The 21,175-nt window shown below is 41.0% G+C and overlaps 2 protein-coding genes across 2 annotated transcripts in view; one reads left to right on the top strand and one right to left on the bottom strand.

Annotated features, from left to right (window-relative positions):
* The window catches only part of bin3 (bridging integrator 3), a 35,053-nt gene extending 32,821 nt beyond the window's left edge, over nt 1-2,232 (top strand). Inside the window, exon 9 of the mRNA XM_008419003.3 lies at nt 470-2,232. Coding sequence (XP_008417225.1) covers nt 470-616 — 147 coding nt within the window. The 3' untranslated portion in view covers nt 617-2,232. The remainder of the gene's footprint in view (nt 1-469) is intronic.
* acsl2 (acyl-CoA synthetase long chain family member 2) lies at nt 1,852-21,119 on the bottom strand. Its single transcript, XM_008419002.3, has 20 exons — nt 20,547-21,119; nt 11,831-12,045; nt 11,614-11,728; nt 10,759-10,823; nt 10,566-10,655; nt 8,865-8,964; nt 7,323-7,501; nt 7,191-7,223; nt 6,949-7,000; nt 6,717-6,790; nt 6,328-6,405; nt 6,120-6,254; nt 5,898-6,032; nt 4,400-4,568; nt 4,236-4,324; nt 4,042-4,158; nt 3,660-3,803; nt 3,458-3,559; nt 3,299-3,370; nt 1,852-3,207 (listed from the first exon to the last, which is right to left on the bottom strand). The coding sequence occupies exons 2-20, from the start codon at nt 12,041-12,043 to the stop codon at nt 3,070-3,072; spliced, it is 2,100 nt and encodes a 699-aa protein (XP_008417224.2). The 5' UTR covers nt 12,044-12,045; nt 20,547-21,119; the 3' UTR covers nt 1,852-3,069.
* Between the last annotated feature and the right edge of the window lie 56 nt (nt 21,120-21,175).

Here is a 21,175-nt window from a genome sequence, read left to right as displayed (position 1 = left end):
ATTTCCCAGTACTTTTATTCTCTGCCTACTCTTCTTGGAGTCCTGTAATGTGATTAAAGTCTATTAATCATCAAAGCAACTCTCCAGGGAGCCTGACTCATGCACTAAGGGGAAGAAGCAGGGGTGGGAAGTGTCAAGAAAGCTTTCAGTGAACACTCCATCTCTTGTTAAGATTGGGAGAGAAAAGCACGGTCACTATCCACTCAAGTGCTGGCTTTTTGGGGGCTTTGTGAGAGCTGTTTGATTTCTGCGGGCTCCCTCTTCTTCAAATCACTCCTCATTAGAAGACGTATGAGACCGGCAGCTTCCGACGTGCGAGTCAAAGCATGATCAGACTGTGAGATTAACGGTGAACAAAGGTCTGCGGATTGACCCCTGAATACATTCAGAGGAAAGATGGGGATTATGCTTTTGGGGGTTTTTTCCCTGCCATGACACAATCTTTTCTTGTGTGTTTTCTGCCCGTCAGGTGGTCTACTTCACTGAAATGTACAACATCTTCAGCCAGTTAACGGATCAGATCGACGAAGCCGGGCTGACTGATGAACAGAGGCAGAAGGAGACCGAGGCCAAGCTCAACGAGCTGCGCTCTCTGTCCATTGTCGCCGACGACTGAAGGGGGGGGAATGCCAGAGATCGGGATGTGCTCTTTTCATCACTCCCTGAATGGATTTCATCCCCTCCAAACCTCCTCAGGAGTTCAGACGGACAGCAGTGGCCTGAAAATTATTGGTGGTTTCTTTCATTGCAGCCCCTCTTGTTTTGCACTACATTCTGATGTTTTTTTTTGTTTTTGTTTCCTCTCCTTCTTTGCAAAGACGTTGTAATTCGGAGCAGCTGAACGCCACGTTAACTAAGCCATCAGCCAAGTGCGACTTCATAAGCCAATATGTTATATTCTTTTTGTAGTAATGGAATCAGGATGTGCTAAAGCAAATTATAAGGTTCTACTACGTTATGTTTGTTTTCTAATGTTACATTTAAAGAAACGTTTTATTGATCACTCGTTTTACTAAAAGTCTAATTTTTTACTAAACAGGACTAAAACACAAACATCTTGTTTATTGTAAAAAAAAAAAAAAAAAACTGTTCATCTTCTTGTGATATTCAAGTGACTTCTGTGCCATCGTATGTGAGGGCTTCTAATGCCTCCAACCTCTATTCTGCATAATGCGTCTCCGCTGCCCTGCTGAAAGGTTATCCGTTCAGACGGGAGAGAGGAACCGTCTCCACCAAGAAAAATGCTTGTACTCCCTCTAGTGGGAATTGCTGCTCACAGCAACCGGCTTTCCTTTTGTTCACAGCACCCATCCTTTGTTCTATTGTTGGTGAGAGTATGTGTTAGCGAAGAGCCTCACACATTGTTGGCATGCTTAGAAAGTCCCTTCTCTTCACCCTCAACACCAGGGTTGGAAGCCAGTTTTTGTTTCTGGTCTCCTTTAATTTTGGAAAGAGTCACACTGCTTTGTTTTCACTCTCTATTGAGATGAGCCTCGGTATGAAAGCTAAACTATACGGTTATGTACACATTGGTCTCTCAGCTGTGATTTTGTTTTTCTGTCCGTCTTTCCTTTGTATGGTAACAAGTTGATTTGTTCCATTTTTATATTGTTTTGAGTTGACCTCTGCAACCTAAGTTGTTTATGTTGCACAGAAATAACTTTAAAAATGAAGGTGCTTTTCTTAATCGGTTAAATTATTTTTTAAGAGTTTTTTTTTTTTTTTTACGGAACTAATGGGATTCTTTGTCTTTAGTTATTGTTACTCTGTCTAATGAAGTTTGAAAAGAGGAACCAGCTACTTTCTCATTTGTGTATCAAAGTCTGAACATGAAGAGTCAAGAAAACTGTACAGGTTTACCAGTTCATATTTTATTTATCACTGCAGATTGAAATGATCTTTTATTCTGACGAGCTTAACTTAAGATATCCTCTGTACAGGTCTTACCACTGAGCTGTGAAAACCCTCAAAGCATTCACACCCCTAAAACCTCTCACAGTTACAACCACAAATATCAACGCATTTTATTGGGCTTTTAGTTTTTGCCATTATTTAAAACATAAAACTGCATGGTGTTTATATATATATATATATATTTAACGTATGACATAATCCAGTGCAATGGTGGATGGCATAATTAAAATTATTGCTAAAAGAAACCATAAAAGCTCATGTGTTGCAGATAAATGTACGGTACTCATTCAACAATAAAAAAAATATTTCAGCTCTTCATTAAGCTTCTAGATCTACTTCAGAGTTTTAAAATGAACTCAAAAGTTGTTAAGATGTGGGTTTGGTTAAGATGCCAAAGAACTGATACGAGGGACTAAAAGTTATGTCCATTAAATCTGACATAATCTAGTTCACATTTTATAAGTATCAATTTTGACTGATCAAAGTTTGTCTAGCTGGCAAAAGTAGCTCTTTACCACAATGCCAAAAGTGTTGCTTCATGATATTTAGGGTGAAAACGTAAAACTCAACTATTTGGTACTATTCAAAAAAATTGAATACCGACCGTGGAAAAGCAGGAATTTTACATGGACGTTTTGTAGGCCTCCTGCATTTCGTTGCTTTACTAAGATCCCAGTGAAATACATAACAATCCATGGCTGTAAGATGACAAGACATGAAAAGTTCAAGGGGTTTAAACACTTTTACAAAGTATGCTTATACAAGTCGCCAACAACTGTACAACACAAATCTACAAGCAATCTAGCTTTCATGAGCAAAATGTCCCTTGTACACACAGACCCTTAAATCTCCTAGAAAGAAGTGCAGCATGATGAAAATGTGAAACTGCCTCTGAAGGTGACTTCATAATCATATTTGTTATTCTGCTTTCTACAACTAATAGCAGTTCCTATTACCGGTGACTAATAGGAAGGCATTAGAGTGAACGGTGAGATTGTGAATGCTTGGACGCACTGACCAAAAAATCCAGTTACCACAAAACATCCGAGTGAAATTCAATCAAATATCAAGTGGAGTTAAAAGTGTTTGAAAAACAAAATATCACCACTAATTATCTTCAGGTACCATGGACAGTATTTCCTTTTGTAGACACAGTTAAATCGGAGTCTTGTACATGTTCGTTAGCTGTTCTTGAAACACCCTGCGGATGTCGGCGCGCCTGCTCTTTAGGGTGGGCGTGAGAAGTCCGTTGGCGATGCTAAACATCTCCGGATGTAAATAAAGATCCTTCACCTGAGAAAACACAAAGAGAAAAATCACCGTAGTGTTCTTGGCTGCTGTTAAATTTGATCTGAGATTAGTTTTGATGTCACAAACAAGTCACCTGTTCAAAGGACTTGAGCCCTGCTTCTTTCCCCACAGCCCTCATGTCTTCTAATACTGCGTTCTTTACATCCTGTCAGAGAAAAGGGTTGCTCGTTTTTGGGGTTTTTTTTAACTCTTTTCAAGCTGTTGGATGAAGAACATTTGAAGTAGGACTTACTGGATTTTGACACAGTTCCTGGTAGGACCCCACAAAGGCCCGCTCCTTAGCCCATTCAACAAACACTTCTCTGTCAGGAACAACTATACCTACGACATAGGACTGGCGACATGAAGCACAACAAAGTCAAAACATCTCACATTTTCTCTTGGTGGCGTTTTGCCTGCGGATTGACTGAAAACGACCCTATTGAGTGGCTCACCTGCAAACTGTCTCCATGCACAAACACCTGGAGGACGGGAACAGAACGCATGTAGACGTTCTCTATCTTCTCTGGAGCGACGTACTCTCCCTGGCACAGCTTGAAGATGTGCTTCTTTCTGTCGATGATGCGCAGCGTGCCGTTCTGACACAAGACATGGAGTGACACGAATATTTTCTCATTTAGACAAAAGACGGTTTGCACGAAGGCATTAATAACCGCTAAACCTATTCACGTTTTTTCAGCTTACATGTTGACCAACAGAGAGTAAAGCAGAATTCTGAAGGATTAGAATAACATAAACTACATTTTATAGAGACAAAATGTAAACAGTTCTCTCTTGATGGCCTAAATTATAGTCTTGACTGTGTCCCAATCTTACTGGAAGCCACTGGCCCACATCCCCAGTGTGGAGCCAGCCGTCGCTGTCCAAGGCCTCCGCTGTCCTCTCCGGGTCCTTCAGATAACCCTTGAACACACTGGGGCCGCGGATGCAGATCTACCGAGACAAAAGGACAGAAAACTATCTCCAGGATCCAGGCTAGAGGAGAACATGCGACATATCATAAATCTCACCTCTCCTTCTCCATTCTTAGCAAAGTAGTTCATATCAGGGATGTCCACCACCTTCACCATAGCGCATGGCAAAGGCGCTCCAACATGACCTGAAAACAAAAGAAAAAAGACATTTACTTATCTGATGAGGACATGCGGGCATTTTAAAAGAGCAATATCCAAACCTGTGCTGGAGTCTCCTATTAAAGAGAAAGTGCAGCCTCCAGTGCACTCTGTCTGTCCGTAACCCTCACATATCATGCAGCCCATAGTGGCTCTGAGGAAGGACAACACCGTGCAGGAGATGGGTGCTGAGGCAGTCAAGGCAAACCGGAGATTACCTCCTAAACTGGCCTGAAATACAGAGTAAAACAAAATCAGCTTTTTAATATTAAGAAAAGAAAAGTGGTCAAAAGACAGCTCTGTCATGGATCTGAGCTCGTTTCTGTCTGAACTTTTGTCGCCCTTGGTCACAGTTTCCCATCTGAATTGATACTGCAAGCCAAACTCCTTCAGTTCTGCGTCGCATGTGTGAATGCCTCTTCAATGCACTCCCACAGGTCCAATATGCTGCTGGTGATTTTTGGCATCAGCTGCTGGAACAATTGTGCTTCTCTTGAGAAGCTTGGATTCGAATTTGGTGCGATTTGCAAGGCTGATTGTTCACAGGTAATGTACGCACTAACGCCATGCCATTTAAATTCAAGCGATACACAGATGAATAAAACAGTCAGGAAAAAACAGAACTGAAAAAAAAATTGAACAGAAAAAAAAATTCTAGTTTTTAAATAAAAATATTAGAAGTATGGCCTTGTCAGTTATATCGCTTGACTGAAATTGAAGACACAATAAGGGACAGGTATTGTTAAATACTGAAGTACGGCGGTGGCAGTGTCATGATATGGGGCAGCCTGATGGGAAGAAACATCCAAGTAAACTAATAGTACCATATTATGTAAATATAATTTGGTATACCTTAACTTTTGAATAAACTCATAAATAAGGGCAGACTAAATAATTTCTATTTTATGAATAGAATGTGAAAACTATTATGTTGCTACTATAAAACCAAGGACTCTTCATAAAATTCAGATAATCATGGACATCTTCTTTATGAGACAACAACAAAGTGTCTTCGGTCAGAGGCTTCTTCATAACCGCCGTAATACAGACTGCTACAGGAGTTCCTTCCTGCCACCAGCATCTACAAAACCTCTTTGAGAAACCCTAGATAATGTTACTTAGGACATTTAATTTCCCCAAGTACTTTGAATTGAACTGAATTAAAGCCACAAAAACAAATTCTAGTTCCTAAAATAAAACATGCCCATTATGACGTGATATATATCCAGAATAACAAACTGAGGAGACTTTATTGTTGACACAATTAAGCACAGCAGTGGTAATGTCATGATGTGGGTCGAAACTAGGTGAAAGAAATGCCGAGACAAAATTTACAGATGGTGGCATCTGTGAGATGCCACCTTCATTTAGTTCTAAATAAATTAAGGTAAAAAAGTCATTTCTTGTTTCTATTCTTAATATGACAGACTTTCACCTAAAACCCACCAACAGAACACTCTCCAGAGTACCATACCGTTTTATAAAAAGAAAACGTGAAAACCCTGATATAAAAGCAACACCAGGAAACCGACTTGGCACTTGTGTTTCTCAGACTCTGACCTGAATTTTCTTGAACACCAGTTTATCCCACAGACTGTCGTTGCGCACAATCCCTCTACAGAGCTCGGCCTGCTTTCTCCTGACAGCGTAGTGGAGCAGAGCCCGCTGAAACGGAGAGGTCACCGAACCCAGGATCTTGGGAGGAAATCGGAGGAAAACGGAAGAGGTGAGAACCGCCTTTCTCTGGAGCCTTCTCACGGCTTAGCCGAGCGCTTCACTGACCTTGTCGTAGATGCGATTAAGAATGCGGGGCACAACGGGGAAGAGGGTCGGTTTGAGAGTCTTAATGTCGTCCATGAGAAGAGCAACGTCACCCTGGAAGAACCCCACTCGGGCTCCGTAGCAGTACATTGTGAGCTGCGACAGAGAGGGATTTTATTTGGGGCAGACGGAGGGGAAAAAAAGAAAAAAAGCCAAGACGATAAACTACCTGGATCATCCTCTCGAACATGTGGGCAAGAGGCAGGTAAGAGATCGACACATCCTCTTGACGGATCACAAACGAACCCTGAGAGACGACAGGAAGAGAGATGAGCGAAGCTCGGGGGAGAGATTACGCTCAGGCAGCGGGATTACGGGCGAAGCCCCGCAGGCAATCAAACGCGTCTCTTTAGCAGCAGCTAGACAGCACAATCTTTAGACAGGGGCAATTAGTTAAAGTATCTCACAGCAACACGGGACAATCAAACATCCAATTAATCATACCATTAGACACAGCAGGGAAGGGGGGGAACAGGTTTGAGATACGAGCAGATGGGAGTGCGACCCTAGCTGCAAGGCTGTTCTCAATTACACAAGGAGGTGGAAATGTAGACAGACCTCCAGGATCTTAATGACAGAGGAAGTATTGGAGGCGATGTTCCCGTGGGTGATCATGGCTCCCTTGGGCTTCCCTGGATAAATAAACAAGAAATTATTGCCGTGCCCTGCACAGCAAAAAAGGAACCTACAGCGGCACCGCAAAGAAGGCCTGCATGTGGGCACTGAGGGCCGTTCCTCTAATGATGTTAGAGGGGTGTAATTACACAGAGACCTCTGAGATCAGGCGTACCTGTGGTTCCACTGGTGAAGCAAACCACGGCCAGATCCTGAGGCTGGGGCAGCTGCGGCAGACAGCGAAAAATGAGAACGTGACTCAGGTTTAGAGAGGAGGAAGCCCTCGGTCTGGGTCATAAGTGAGTGTTAATGACATCTTGCTGGACAGGGGCAACGACAGAGCCGTCGGGCGGGCATTTAGGAGGTCATGAATCAGTTCGGTGCGGTGACGTCGCGGCCGAGAGACGACAAACTCACCACAGGATCTTTGAGGTTCTGCTTTCCCAGCTCCTACAAGCGTACACAGTTTACACACGGTCACTGATGGGAGCGACTAAAAAGCATGTGTGCTTGAAAAAGAGTCTCCGCTGAGCGCTGGCACACACTCACCATGAGCTGCTCCCGGTTCAGGACGTCCACCTCGCACTTCTTCGCCCTCTCCCAAAAGGCTTGGCTGAAGTCGTTGAACAGAACAAGACAGGAGACTTTGGGAGTTGTGCCTTTCTCTTTGCACTCCAGCAACAACGCTGCCCTCTCCTCTCGGTCACAGACAACCAGGGACATCTCAGCTAAACAAACACACACACAAACACACACACACAAACAAAGGTTTGCATCAATGTAGTTTTTGGACATTCTGAACAGCTAAAAACCACAAAGCTGCATGTATTTTATTGGGATTTAATTTGGTAATAAATACTCACAGAGGGACAATACATGTTATTTATATTCAAACCAACACAAAGCAGAAGGAAAGGTATATTTTTTTTTCTTTTGTTTTGTTTTAACAAATAATCTGAAGAGGCATGCATGTGCATTCAGAGCCCTGAGTGGAACCGGCTTTCCTGTTTGGTGTTTCCCTCTAACATTTTTCACATTTGGAGACTAAAGTTTTTTGCCCTCGTTTGTTGCAAATTATCTCCAGTTTAGTCGGGTGTAATGGAGAAACACGGCCATGAATATAATTGTTCTGATAGCCAATGTTTGAGTCTTGGTCACACATTTTCAGTTGGATGTATGTCCTTTACTTTGACTGAGCCATTCTAATGAATACATTTTGATTTAAACGTTCTAATGTGGCTCTGTTGAATCTGTTATGTTTACTCTTCCTGCCTGAAGGTTAAACTCCTCAGTCTGAAGTCTTTTCCTACTTTTAAACAGTTTCCTTCCAGGATTTTCCTGTGTTTACATCTGTAAACACAGGAAATTAAGCACAGGACTTTAAAGCTTAAAATATTATTTTATAACATAACTCTGGCTTAAACTTCTCCAAAACTTCTATCCCTGACTTGTCTGCTGTATTCTTTGGTCTTTTGTGATGCTGTTTGTTTACTTATGTTCTCACAGAGGCCTTCATAGAAAAGCTGGGCTTCTTCAGACTGACAATAGCGACTGTCAGTATAAAGGCGGCTGAAAAGAAACGCACAACACACTTTTCATTTTTTTGTACTCATTTGAAAAAGATCCAAGGTCGCAAAGCCCCGACTGCAGTTGCACTTGAAAAGTGCTTGATATTTACCTCAGTTAACTTCATGCTGTATATCCTCTTCTTCTTTTCTGATAGTCACTTTACAGGTTTAATGTAGAAACATTTATAATGTTTGAAATGATGTCCCATTTTTAAAAGAATAGAGTTTAGCAGGAAGATCTTTGTGGTTTTAAACAACCACAACACCAAAGTCCCACCAAAGAACAGCTTATTTAAACATACAAAAAAAAGTTTAATAAAATCTCACATTGTTTTTGTCATAATCAACCTTAGAAGAAAGTTTAACGAACACTTTGTTTGTGATGATCTCTCTAAACATTTTCTCTATTGACTCCAACTTGTTTGTTCTGCTGAGGTTCTTCTTTTTCTTTTTTCTTTTTTTTTAATGAAGACTCAGAGTTTGAGACGTGAACCAGGCAGAGGTTTCAGAGACGTTTTCTCACCAAGGTTGAGGATGTGGACCATGGCCTCCGTCCCCAGCGTGTCGTACAGCGGAACCAGAGCCATGGAGTAGGTGTAGCAGGCCATCTCTGAGATGACCCACTGCCGCCAGCAGAGGGAGACAAAGCAGCGTGGTTAGACACACACACACACACACACACACACACACACACACACACACACACACACACACACACACACACACACACACACAGTTGAGCATTTAGGTAAATGATTACACACCACTCATTTAAATTAAGCATATTTGCACACCCTAAAGACACATTTATTAGGTATAAGAAGAAAGTGCCTGTGTGGAGTAATGCAATAAATAATCCCATCTTCTTTCAGTTATATCGATTTGACATTTCCGTGGCATATAGCCAAAGTGAACAACAGTCATCTCATTATTATTTTACACAAAAGCAGGTAAAATGCAACATCAATCTTTAAAATGTAAAAAAAATAAATCAATCAGTTCATTAGTGTGAGTTTCTCAGTCATTAAATAAAAGTTAATCTGATGACATGCCTGTGTTTCTCACCGCAGTAATGTGTTATACATGTACATTTGCAACAAATAAGATCAAACAACGTCTGATTTAAAGTAACAGTTTCTGTTTTCACCCATAGAAACAAATAATAACGACTCTCTGGGGAAGTCAAATAAAGCTGCTTAATTTTAACACGTCATCCTCCAACCGCTCTTGCATAAATAACTTTGTAATTAAAAAATGAGCTGATTTGTGAATTTTTTCAATGGCACCAAGGAGGTAAACAGCTTGCCCTCCTAATGGACCGCAATTAAAGGACAAAACATTTTTATGATACTGAAGACTCAAGAGTCGATGCTGAGCCTACCCTTTCTGCACTAATCCAGCAGTAAACGCTTCAAAGTACATTTAATGTAAGGTGATGTGTGGCTGAAAAAAACAAGCTTAAATCATTGAAAAAAACAAAAAAAAAACAAACGCAAAATCGTACCAAGTATTTTTCTTCTGGCTTCTAGTTATAGGTGAAATAATCTACCAGTAGAACTAGTACTTGTTCCATTCAACATCAATGACATATAACAAGCTCATATTTCTTCCTGAAAAGTTACTTGTAAGTTAGTTTTGTCTTATCCCAAGTGCCAAAAGATGCTTGCACTAGAAACTAGACAAAAAAAAAAAAAAACTGGTAATATTTTGTGTTTTTGCAGGGAGTCCATGAGGTGTTTGTGTTGAAATAAAGGGTTTAGTTTTATTAGATATGGAGTAAAAATCTAGCAAAGCGTCCACATGCTACTTAACAAATTTTAGGCCCCCTTTTTTCATAATTCATCACTTTTTTATTTAAGATGCCAGCTGTAGAACCTTGAATGAAGTTTGTAGGTTATTTATCCGAGCGCCGTCTGTCCTCTAGGTGAACCTGCTGTTGGGGAAAATAGTTTGAAACATTTTCTGTTTGCAAATAGTTTCACCTGGTATGCAGAGGAGCACTAACTGCTTCTCTGAGATTTTTACTGGTTTGTTAAAATAATTTCCCTCTGAGACCATCGTGGGTGTGCAGCTGCTCGTGAGCAGAAAGGCGAGCCACACACACACGCACTCACACTCACACAAACACAAACACACACACACACACACACAGTAGGTTTTGTCAAGCTGTCAGTGGCGATGATTTAGGTTTCATGGAGTCTAGGCTGAAAACATGAATTCCCACCTCTGGCCTGTTTGGAGAGTAAACCCCAACAAACTGCTGGCAACCTTTGGCAATCATCCCACTCCCCATCCACTGAGCCTGCTGAGCCACCTGGAGGGTTGGAGAGCTCAAGTCAACACACGGTAAAGACTGACGCGTTACGCAGGAATGGTTCTATGACGGACAGAGAGATCAAACTTTAGTCGTGTCAAACCTCGGAGTAGGAGATCCACTCGTAGGGCTGGCCCGGCTTCCTGTGGCCGAGACACGGACCGTCTCCTGCAGGCCACAAAAAGTTACCATTTATACAACAGTAGCAGTCGCTGCGTCTGAAAGCAGCAGGTCTGACTTTTAAAGCAGAATGACAGTTTATTTCTTCCACCAGAGGCAAGAAACAAACTTCTTACGCACATTTACAATTTGCTTTTGCACTTTGTTTTTTTTTTGTTATTTACACCAGTTGAACCGTTTTACATTTTGTCACATTACAAACGCAAACCTCACTGTATTTAACTGGGATTTTATGTGATAGAGCAAAACAAAGTAGAGTATAACTCTGAAGTAAAAGAGTTGTTACGCAGCTGTCATGTAAATAATGATGCATGTAAGTAAAATCTATATGAGCCTTCAGAATTCAGGGAGTTTGGATTTATGAGAATATGGATCCAGTAGAAGAAGAAAAAATGCAGAGACACAAAAATAAGAATTACATGGTGCACAAAAAGGGCAATTTTAGACAAAAAAAAAAAAAATAAATACTCGGCATGGATGGCAATTTGACGAGCCTAAACAAAAATGTTTATGTGTAGATGTGGGATGCTGGTGAAGACACGCCTTAAAAGACGCTGCGCTAATCGCATCAAAGGGTGGCGCAACTTCTGGTACTGAATTTAAACATCAAACGTTTCAGACATGAGATGGTTTAAAAAAAAACAAAAAAACAAGTCGTGTATTATTTTCCTTCCACAGTTACACACTACTCTGTGTGCCACTTCTCACACAAAAATCATAGTAAAATGACAGTTAGCGAGGCATGGTGGGAAGAGAGCCCTGCTGCTTCATCCATCACCTGATATCCTCAGACCTCTCTGGAACATCTCATACACCGTCCTGATGTCATCGTAGTAAAACTCCAGCAGATTGTCATCTTTAAGGAGAGCAGATCTCCTGCAGCTGGGGTCTCCCTGCGGACAGATCAAACATTTACCGGCGACCGATCGCTCTGCCACGACAATGACATTAGAGCGCAGCCAAAGGCTTAAATGTCAGCGGCAGGGGCCACTCACGCCGACAGCTACAGACTGGGCTTGCAGATCACAGGGAGGACGAACGGGCCGGGGCCGGGTCATCAGCCAGTACACGGTGAGGGATGCCAGGGCCCCCAGCCCCAGCAGAGAGGAGGTCGACAGGGACGGCAGGAGACTCCACAGCTCCTCCGCTTCGGAGCCTTTGAGTCCTGCGTGGGAGCAAAACGAACGCAACCACTCCTGGAGCTGCATGGCTGCGAGAAGGAAGCGAAATGCCCAGAGAAATGCATGAAAATGACATGGTGCAGAAGCAAATGTTTAAGTCTGCACACAAAAACAAACACGGAGATGTAATTTATTCTGCTTCGCTGCAGTTCTCTTTCCCTCTCTCTCTCTCTCTCTCTTTTTTTTTTTACTTGTACATCATTGTACAGTTTGATTGCAGGTATGGCACAAGAAATGTTAGAGAATGGTTGAAAATTGTCTTGTGGTTTGTATTTTCTTTTGTAAAATCTTACATTTTAATAAGAAACACCAAACAATTTATGAAAGATTTCAACAATTTTATACAGTGCGATTGAAATTGGCCACCCCTGAAAAAGCCCTGCACATGATGCTGCCACCTCCGTGTTTCACAGTTGGGATGTTCTTCCCAGGCTTACAAGCACACCTGTTTTTCCTCCAAATGTAACGAAAACTACAATTTGGCTTTTTATGCGTCTGCTGGAATAGTGGCTTCCTCCTCGCTGAGTGGCCTTTCAGCCCATTTCGGTGCAGGACATGTTTCGCTGTCCTACCAGCTTCAGCCAACATCTTTGCAAGGTCTTTGGCTTTTGTTCTAGGGTGGATTTGACCATTTCTGTCCAAAACCCGCTAGCCTCTGGGACAGAGAATGTCTCTCCTTCCTGACTGAGGAGATTCCCATCGTTGGACATTCCCATGATGTCTAGTCTTCCATATAATAGTTTGAACAGATGAACTCTCTAACAAAATTCCCAGATGTTGTTAAAGTCTTCCTAAACCTTGTGGGAGAAAGTGCTGTGAACTGAAGAAATAAAAATTATTTCTAAAGTTTTGGCAGCAACTTTCAAACATCACTACACGTCACCATCAGATCATCAAGCATGAGGGTGGTGGCGTCATGCTCTGGGGTTACTTCTTAGATAGGACAGAGGTGTTTAGTTTTTTTTTCAATGCAGATAAAATTGTGAACAGTCCGGAATATCAGTCAGTTTTGGCCCAAATGAACATATAACCGTCCACAGAGAGAGAGCAGAGTTCTTCTGATTTTACAAATTTTATCGGGTATCCGAGCGGTAAAATCTGTCCACCTGCCTCAAATAAAAGCCAGCGAAAATGCGAAAGCGTGGAACCTGGCTGTATGTGTGGTCAGCGGCCCGAAGGCTTGGCACTACTCGGATAGAAAGAGGGGGAGAGAGAGAGAGACGAGGAGGAGAAGAAAAGGCTTGGGTACACACAGGGAGGGCTGGTGGAGAGACATCAGGAAGTAGAAACGATTGGCTCAACAGAAACAGGCGCTGAGGTTACTCTCAGTCATGCTCTGCCACAATTTCACCCGAAAGAGAGTGGAAACAAAACAAAACAAAACAAAAAAATCTGGGTGAGTACAGTAGCGAGGAGCTGACGGAGGAGGAGGATCAACAAGGTCCGGCCCTAATGATTCATGGCCAGACTCCACTGCTCATAGCAAAGCTGAGCGTTTGGTGGACTGAACACAAACAAACTCTATAACAGCGTTCACACACAACAGGGGGCTAATGTCACCCTCTCTGGCAAAATGATTTCATCTTTCACCAGAAAAACAAACTCATGTCACTGAATAAATCCCTCCACTTCCCACTCTGACGCCCGTTCTTGAATACCCCTCAACCTCTCACCTACTTTCTCCCCCCAGCACCCGATCAGGAGTGGGAGAAGGTGGGGGGGTCACCAAGAGGCATCTCACATCCCTCCCTCCCCTCTCTTTTCTCACCAGGCTGACGCTACGCCGCTTCCCTTCCTATTCTTGGGTAAAGTGAAGCCGCACTCGAACCTCAGAGGACTTCTAATCTTCGCCAAAGCAGCAATTTATGCGAGCTAAAGCCGTTTAGTTTCCACTTTACACCTGCTGAAGCAGCAAAGCAGCCGCTGATCCCCTTGAGGGCTTTCATGAGGGTAAACAAATGGAAAACAAAAGGCTTGACAAAATGTGACATAAAAAAATGACGGTGTGCAGCAAAGAGTCCCCCCCCTGTTTCTGTCTCTCCTCGACCCCCATCCATCCTCTCTTACCGGCTTTCATCGGAGCTCAGACAAGGACCATTGTACTCCCAGCCTTTTACTCCCCAAAGACGAGACAAAAGAGATGACAAACACAAGTGAAATAAAAAAAAGTGAAATGCCAGTCTGAGCCATTTCCTTTTAAAAATGCTACAGAATCCCCAAGTTCTCTTGAGAGCCATTTTTTTTCTTTTGTAGAGAAGTGATTTTATCATCTTTCAACATGAATTGAACGCAACTCAATTTTAGACAAGTGAGGCAATGTGAGAGTTAGCTTTCATACAGAAAGCTGTAAGGGAGCAAAGTGCCTGGTCACCGCGAGAAGGCAGGTATGTAGCAGAAAGCCTGGAGCAGTTTGCATGTCCACGCACATGCCAGCAAGCAGAAACACAGCTGCTGAGAAACACATGCAAGCAGCATCATTTGCTAGAGGTGGGAAACCCAAAACCACAGCCGGTTTTAAACCTGCATTCCAGGTTTTCAGAAAAACCTGGAATGCAGTCAACAGTATGAAAAGTAACAGTTAAATGTTTGTTTTTTTTTGTTTTTGTTTTTTTTGGGGGGGTGTCATAAAACGCTCAAATTGTATAATGTCCTGCTATTCAGAGGAATAATTAAATAGGGAACCCACCTGGTCAATCCTTCCAGTTCCATTTGAACCCAACAAGAACAAAACTGCTTGTGGCAAACACATTTCCATTTCCATCTGTAGATTTACACGGCCATCCACAATTATCAACCACAGTAAAGATCCATCATTTTCTATACCTACTTATACTTTTCAGGTTTGCGGTCGTCATGAAAGATGAAGGGCACAGTGTGGAAATATCGGACCTTTAATGCAAGTGCATTTGTTCAGTGGGGAAAATTCTCATATTTTTACCAACATCACTAACATTATCGCACACCTAAATAATAAATCCAACTGAAGTTTTTTTTCTTTTCTTATTTTACTTCAGAATGTCACGGAATTCTTGACTTGTAATCTAGGCTTTGCTGTTTCGAAAGGGTATAAATATGACATAAATCTCCAAAATGAGCTCATGCCCACTGTTGAGTATAGCAGAGGTTATATGATGCTGTGGGTGTGTTTTTCGCTTTAAGGATCTTCACACAATCCGTACATAAAATCTTAATATTGTAGATTCTACCAAAGAAAAGGAAAGGTCATCATTTTTTCCGTCAATATGATAAAAATGATCCAAATCATATGGCCAAATCAACACCGAAATGGCTCAATAGACGTAAGATCAACCTTCTTCTAACCACTTCAGTCCTCAGGCCTAAATCCTGTAGAAAACCCACAACTCTGGATAATCTAAAAAGATTGAATCTTCAAAGATCCCTCTCTCTCTGTTCACCCCAAGCTTGTGGAACAACCTCGACATCTTTTCTGCACACGAGGATCACGATGCATCCAAAAGTACGCTCCAGTTTCCTGACACATCGACACGCAGACAGAGAAGGGTACAGATCGAAGCGATCAAACGTCAAGTCTGTGTGAGTGACGACTCTTCATCCTGGGCCACAACCACCAACGTTGCAGAGAAGACGACACAATGACAGAAAGAGTAGATAACAGCAGGCGGGCCACTTAAGTTTGAGCCTTCAGAATGGGATGAATAGAAACTGGACAAGAGCAAGTGGGACGTTGAGCCCCGAGCTGAAAGGCTCTGTGTTCAGGCAAGCTTGTGCATAACTGTGTGACGAAGCAATCAATAGTTTCTCCTTGCCTATTTAAAATCTCCGCCACTTGAAGGCCGCGGTTTTGTAGCAGAGTGGATTTTTTTATTTTTTATATATAATTTGAAGCTATTTTTAAACATCTTTTCAGGTTGAAAAGCTTCACAATATATATATATATATATCACAACGAAGGTCTTAGAGAGCACTTTAGATTGTTGTCATGGTAATCACATAGTGCACAACATCCAATCAGCACTGCCTAATCTAGGGCAGATTTTCTCATTTTCTGTACTTCAAAGAATGATAGCTGTGCACTTCATATGAGTGACTGATTAGTTTCTGGGTTTACTTTCAGAACGTGTCCTCTTCTCTGAAAAGATATGTATTTTGACTCATTAGTTCATTTGAGCACCTCCACTTTTTTTACATACACTTTTCACCACATTACTTCTGCTTACTTTCTGCTACTTTGACCACTCAACTTTTACCATATTCTGCTTTTGGTAAACTGTTTATAAAATAAATGTGATCATCTTGGGTCCCGCTGAAATGAATGGACCATCCCATAATTTCTGTATAATTCAGCTAATGTATCCTCCTTCACAGCCAACTACTTCCGCGTAGGTTCAGCTAAAAACGGCATTCAAACTTTAAAATGTAGTCAGCCATATCCTTTAACTAATTCTGTTTATTTCAGGGGGTTTTTTCTTATAACTTTTATGAATTTCATAAATTCCTTCCCTCCTGAAATGCTATTGAAGGCTTGAATACTTGCAGAACTTTTATCTCATTAGCTTTCAAGCTATTTTTGACCTAAAAACAAATATTTCTTAAGAGTGAATTAATGAGCTAATGTTGGCCAACCTAATAATTTGGAGTGTGTTACTGTAAGTCAACATGCATGTGCTAGCCTAGATGCTATTATTATTATTTTAGCTAGTTTTAGATCTTTAGCCAATTTTAGCTTTTACATGTTTTTTTTCCATACTACATGGAGTATGTTACTGTAGGTCAGGATGTTAATCCTAACCCAGAGGCTATCATTTGTATCTCAACTAGCTTTAGCGTGTTAGCTAATTTATTACCTTAATTTAGCTTTGTAAACAGTGTTCTGCATGAATTTCTAATACTGCGATTTTTGCATTGACTTAAAGTTTCCTCTTTCCTACAGTTTTTCTCTTTGCGTTTTGCAGGCTTTTGCGTTATTTTGCTGCTTCCGCCTATTTTCTTACATTTCTGCATGTCTTCTGCAGTGAATTTCAAATGTTTCTGCAATTTTCACTAAAAAAATGCATTCAATCCATTGAATGCAAAGAATGCATTCAAGCTGCATTCTCGCAGCAAATGCACATTTTTCCAGCTAATGTAAAATTTAACCTTAGACATGTTTTGTAGAGTGATAATTATGGTCAGAAAACTCTGGAATGTGTTTTGGGCAACATCTGCGACGCAGCTTGTAAAGCCAAACGGGAAAAGACGGGACAATAAAAAAGGTGAAGAATTTTAATTTAAATTCCATTTAAAAGTGGCAGCTGTAAATTATTTTCAAGTGTTTACTGTCAAATACTCAACGTGACTGTAGGAGAAATAATAACTCTAAAGGCTACTTTTAACACAATGTATGCCTTAAAAAAATACTTATTTTCTCTGGCAATCAGCAACAAAGTGTTTTTTTTATGATTGAAACAAACTTTTTGGTCATGATCAGTACAAGAATGAGATGATGTAAGTGTAAGTAAACGCTTTGTGCAGCAGCTAAGTAAGCTTCTGCGGTGATCTGAGCAACGGCAGGGAATGACCCAGAAAACTACAGGAGGTGACATGTGGAGGGGGAGGTTTTGCAGCAACACCACAGAACAGACAGGAACCGTAGCATTGGACTCTGCACATATTCCCTCAAATAAGTGGTTGGATTGTGCTTGTTGTGTAGATATAGCCAAATCCAGGATATGTGCTTCATAGTAAAGCTATTTTTTTATCTTCACGAGGCACGGGAGAGGAAAATTAAATGAGGGACGGGTTTACATCTTACTTCTTGACTTTCCAAAGGACAGAATGGGGTCTCTATGGGTCTCAAATTCACTCAAAACCATTCAGGCCTCAAACAATGAAGGCTTTGTTCCTCTTTTTTTTTCTTCCGAAGTATTAAATCTTCACTTTCATACTACTAAGAAGAACTAGACTCTAACATGACATTGTACACTAAGGCTAGATTCCACTTTCCAGGCATCACCTTCACATGTTTCCTGCTTTAATTTAGTGCTACTTTGCAATAGAACAATTTCAGTAATTTATGGAAAAACATAAAATATCAAAAACAATGATTAACATGCACTTTAAAATGTATTAATACAGCGAGAAGAAGAGGGGCATCAAAAATAAATCCAGAATACAACATTTATGTAATTAAGAAGCATTTTACTGAATGAAATGTATTTGATAAACCTTTGTTTACAGTTACGGAGGTTCAATGTTTCCTAAAGTTACGGAGGTTCAATGTTTCCTAAAGTTAAGGAGGTTCAATGTTTCTTAAAGTTTCTGACTTGGTTTTGGCACTGCAGAAGGGATCTTGACAAACTCCTTCACTCAGATCATCTCCAGATCTTGTAGGTTTCGGGGCTGTCACTAGGCAACACGGAGTTTCAGTTCCCTACAAAGATTTTTATTGGGCACAGGTCTGGAGACTGGCTGGGCCACTCCAGGACCTTCTTAAAGAGCCACCCTTTAGTTCCCCTGGTGGTATGCTTTGGGTCACTGTCATGCTGGAAGACCCAGTCACGACCAATCTTCAATAATCTCAGTGACAGAAGGCAGCTGTCCTCGTCCGTCCCCTGCTCTATACAGTGTAATCGTTCTAACCTTTTTGCAGAAAAGCACCCAAAAGCATATTTCTGGGATGGTGTTCCTGGGATAGTTCTTATGTTTCTCCTTCCTCCAAACACGGCAAATGGACTTAACAGCAAACAGTTATATTTTGGATCTCATGTAACTTCATGACCTCGTCCCACGCCTCGTCTGGATCATCCAGACGGTTATTGGTAGATTTCAGGCGGGCCTAGACGTGTGCTGGCGTGATCAGGGCGACCCTGCTAGTGCTGCAGGATGTTTAGTGCATGACTGTGTGCCATTACTATGGTAACCTATGCGGCAACCAGATGTTTTTTTTGTTTGTTTGTTTTTCCCAACAATTGATACTGAGCTGATTTTCCAGTTGAATTGATTGAATTTTTGCTATTCAATGTTGAAATCATCAGCTGATGAAAACTTGTAAGCTGTAATCAACATTGTTAGAATAGATAAACCCAATATAGAGCAAAATTTGAGCCAGAGGCAAGGCCACAGTAAGTGCAGCCTTCCCATAAAAAGGAAGGAAATGAAAAATGTATCAATCCTAAGCAGGATTGATTCAGATTTCTACTCCTCGGAGCACCGTTTGAGCATTTATCAGAAAACCTTTAGGAATCCTGCATCAGGATTGTTGAGTTAAATCAAAAGGAAGGAAATGACAAATGTATCGATCCTAAGCAGGTTTTTGGTGTATATCAGAACATTCTGGATATTATAAACACTCAGATTTTCTCTACAATAGAACTTACTGGGAGGCAATGCACCGAACAAATCCTCCCCAAGGACCAATGCCCCAGTCTACAGTAAGGCTGAGCAACCAAGTAATGCAGCTGCAGCGAGGCCAGGAACTGCATTTCAATCACACAATAAATAAATCACATGCAGTGTCGGAAGACTTCTACCTGGTCTGTAGCACGGTGCAGATCCAAGAAAAGTGGAAAATTGAAAACCACTAGATGTCCACTATCTCTAGTGATACAAAGCTAAATGTCAGGTAAAAGATCAGGGGATATGGCAGTAATTACCCTGAATGGTAGAGTAATTTGTCCCGACAATGTTCAGTGGACACGGAGCTGAAAATATACTTGAACGGCGTAAAACTGATCTGAAGAGTCGGGAGAGGATAAATACCAAATTTGGGGGCTATGAGGGGCGAGGGGCTGCGGGGTTGGAGTTAATGCTTCAAACAACTTGTGTCAAAAATACTTGAGACGGTCCAACTACATTCAAGCTTTATTATTTTTTCCATGATTGATTTTCTTTTTCCTTATTTTTACACATTTTCTTTAAAAAGCTACAGTATGTTGTTCAGTATGCTTCATGTATTATTTTCATCAAGAACGACAAGCTACAGCTGTTCATTCAAGTAATCAAAAAATAATTTTTACTTTGTTTTTTTGGATGGGGAGAGATGATTCTGTTTTCCTGTAAAAAAAAAAAAAGTTGAATTTCTCAAATTTAAAACATGCAATAATGTTTAATTGTTGAGTAAAGTACTACCTATCATTTATTCACAAAAAGAACAAAATAATAAAAAAAAAAGAAAAAAGAAAGTAATCTACTATAAATTAAAAGTTTCTGCGGGGTTATAAATCACAGCCAGTTTATTCTAAGCTAATCAATAAACATCGAATATTACAATTAGTATTGTGCAAATTGTTCCATCCAAGAACCTCACCTTTGTTCATATCAAAACCGCTAAAGCGCGTTTATTTACACCTAGTACAACCGCTTAAGCACACTTTCATTCATCTCCTCTGAGATCTAAAAGCTGCAACAGGCTCTCAGCTCCGGAGTCTGGGAAAAGTCTTAACAGCCTGCTGCTGCAAAACGTTTCTGCTCGGAAAGCTGAACCTCCAAAGCAATAATAATAATAATAAAAACGTTGGTTTTTCAAACTCAGAACAACCCAACAAGGTGCGAAGCTGTAGACGAAACTTACCTGAGTACGAGGCAGGCCTGGGAAAGGAACTTCGATTGCACCGCGAGTTTTAGCTTTCCTGCAGGAGATCCATCAGAATTTGTTCACGTGTCAAGTTACGACAAAAAAAAGCATTTATTTCCGGTTAAACGTGTAGAGTAAAGAATCTGCGACGAGCCGTGAAATACAACATGAAATGCCTTGCTTTGTCGAATAAAAATGATAAACTAAGCTAAACGTATGCTTTTAATTGCTTCTTTAAAATGTAAACACGCAATTTCAGCACTTTCATGTCCAATTATTCATTGACAAATTAAGTAGTACAACAATAACAATGATAATAATAGTAATCATAAATTAATATGAATCATCATCAGTCATGGGAGTTGCTTTGTTTTTAAATTAAGCACCAGCGCGTGTGTTGGAAAATACGGCAGCATAAGTAATAAGTACACATAGGCCAAATCAACCCTGGATTTGTGATTTCATTGACGTCTGCGCATGAGTTACTTTATTTTGAAGTTAAAACGCACACTTCCTTTTTCTTCCTTTCGGAGATTTTGTTTCGCAAGACTTGAACAGGAGCAAACGTCAGCCTTTGAGTCCACTTCTACTTTTTAGGAAGACACCGCCCCACAAGTCTCACTACA

This window comes from Poecilia reticulata, chromosome 9 (assembly GCF_904066995.2).
Source record: "Poecilia reticulata chromosome 9, P_reticulata-male-v2, whole genome shotgun sequence".
Classification (NCBI taxonomy): Eukaryota; Metazoa; Chordata; class Actinopteri; order Cyprinodontiformes; family Poeciliidae; genus Poecilia; species Poecilia reticulata.
This window is presented reverse-complemented; position numbering and strand designations above follow the sequence as displayed.

What these genes read in the sequence shown, in the direction of transcription:
- acsl2 (XM_008419002.3), bottom strand. Translation starts at nt 12,043, where the DNA reads ATGCAGCTCCAGGAGTGGTTGCGTTCGTTTTGCTCCCACGCAGGACTC. An exon ending in TGCATGGAGACAGTTTGCAG is followed by an intron (nt 3,560 to 3,659) that starts GTGAGCCACTCA and finishes TCATGTCGCCAG; the next exon opens with TCCTATGTCGTAGGTATAGT. An exon ending in GGCTCAAGTCCTTTGAACAG is followed by an intron (nt 3,208 to 3,298) that starts GTGACTTGTTTG and finishes GTGTTTTCTCAG; the next exon opens with GTGAAGGATCTTTATTTACA.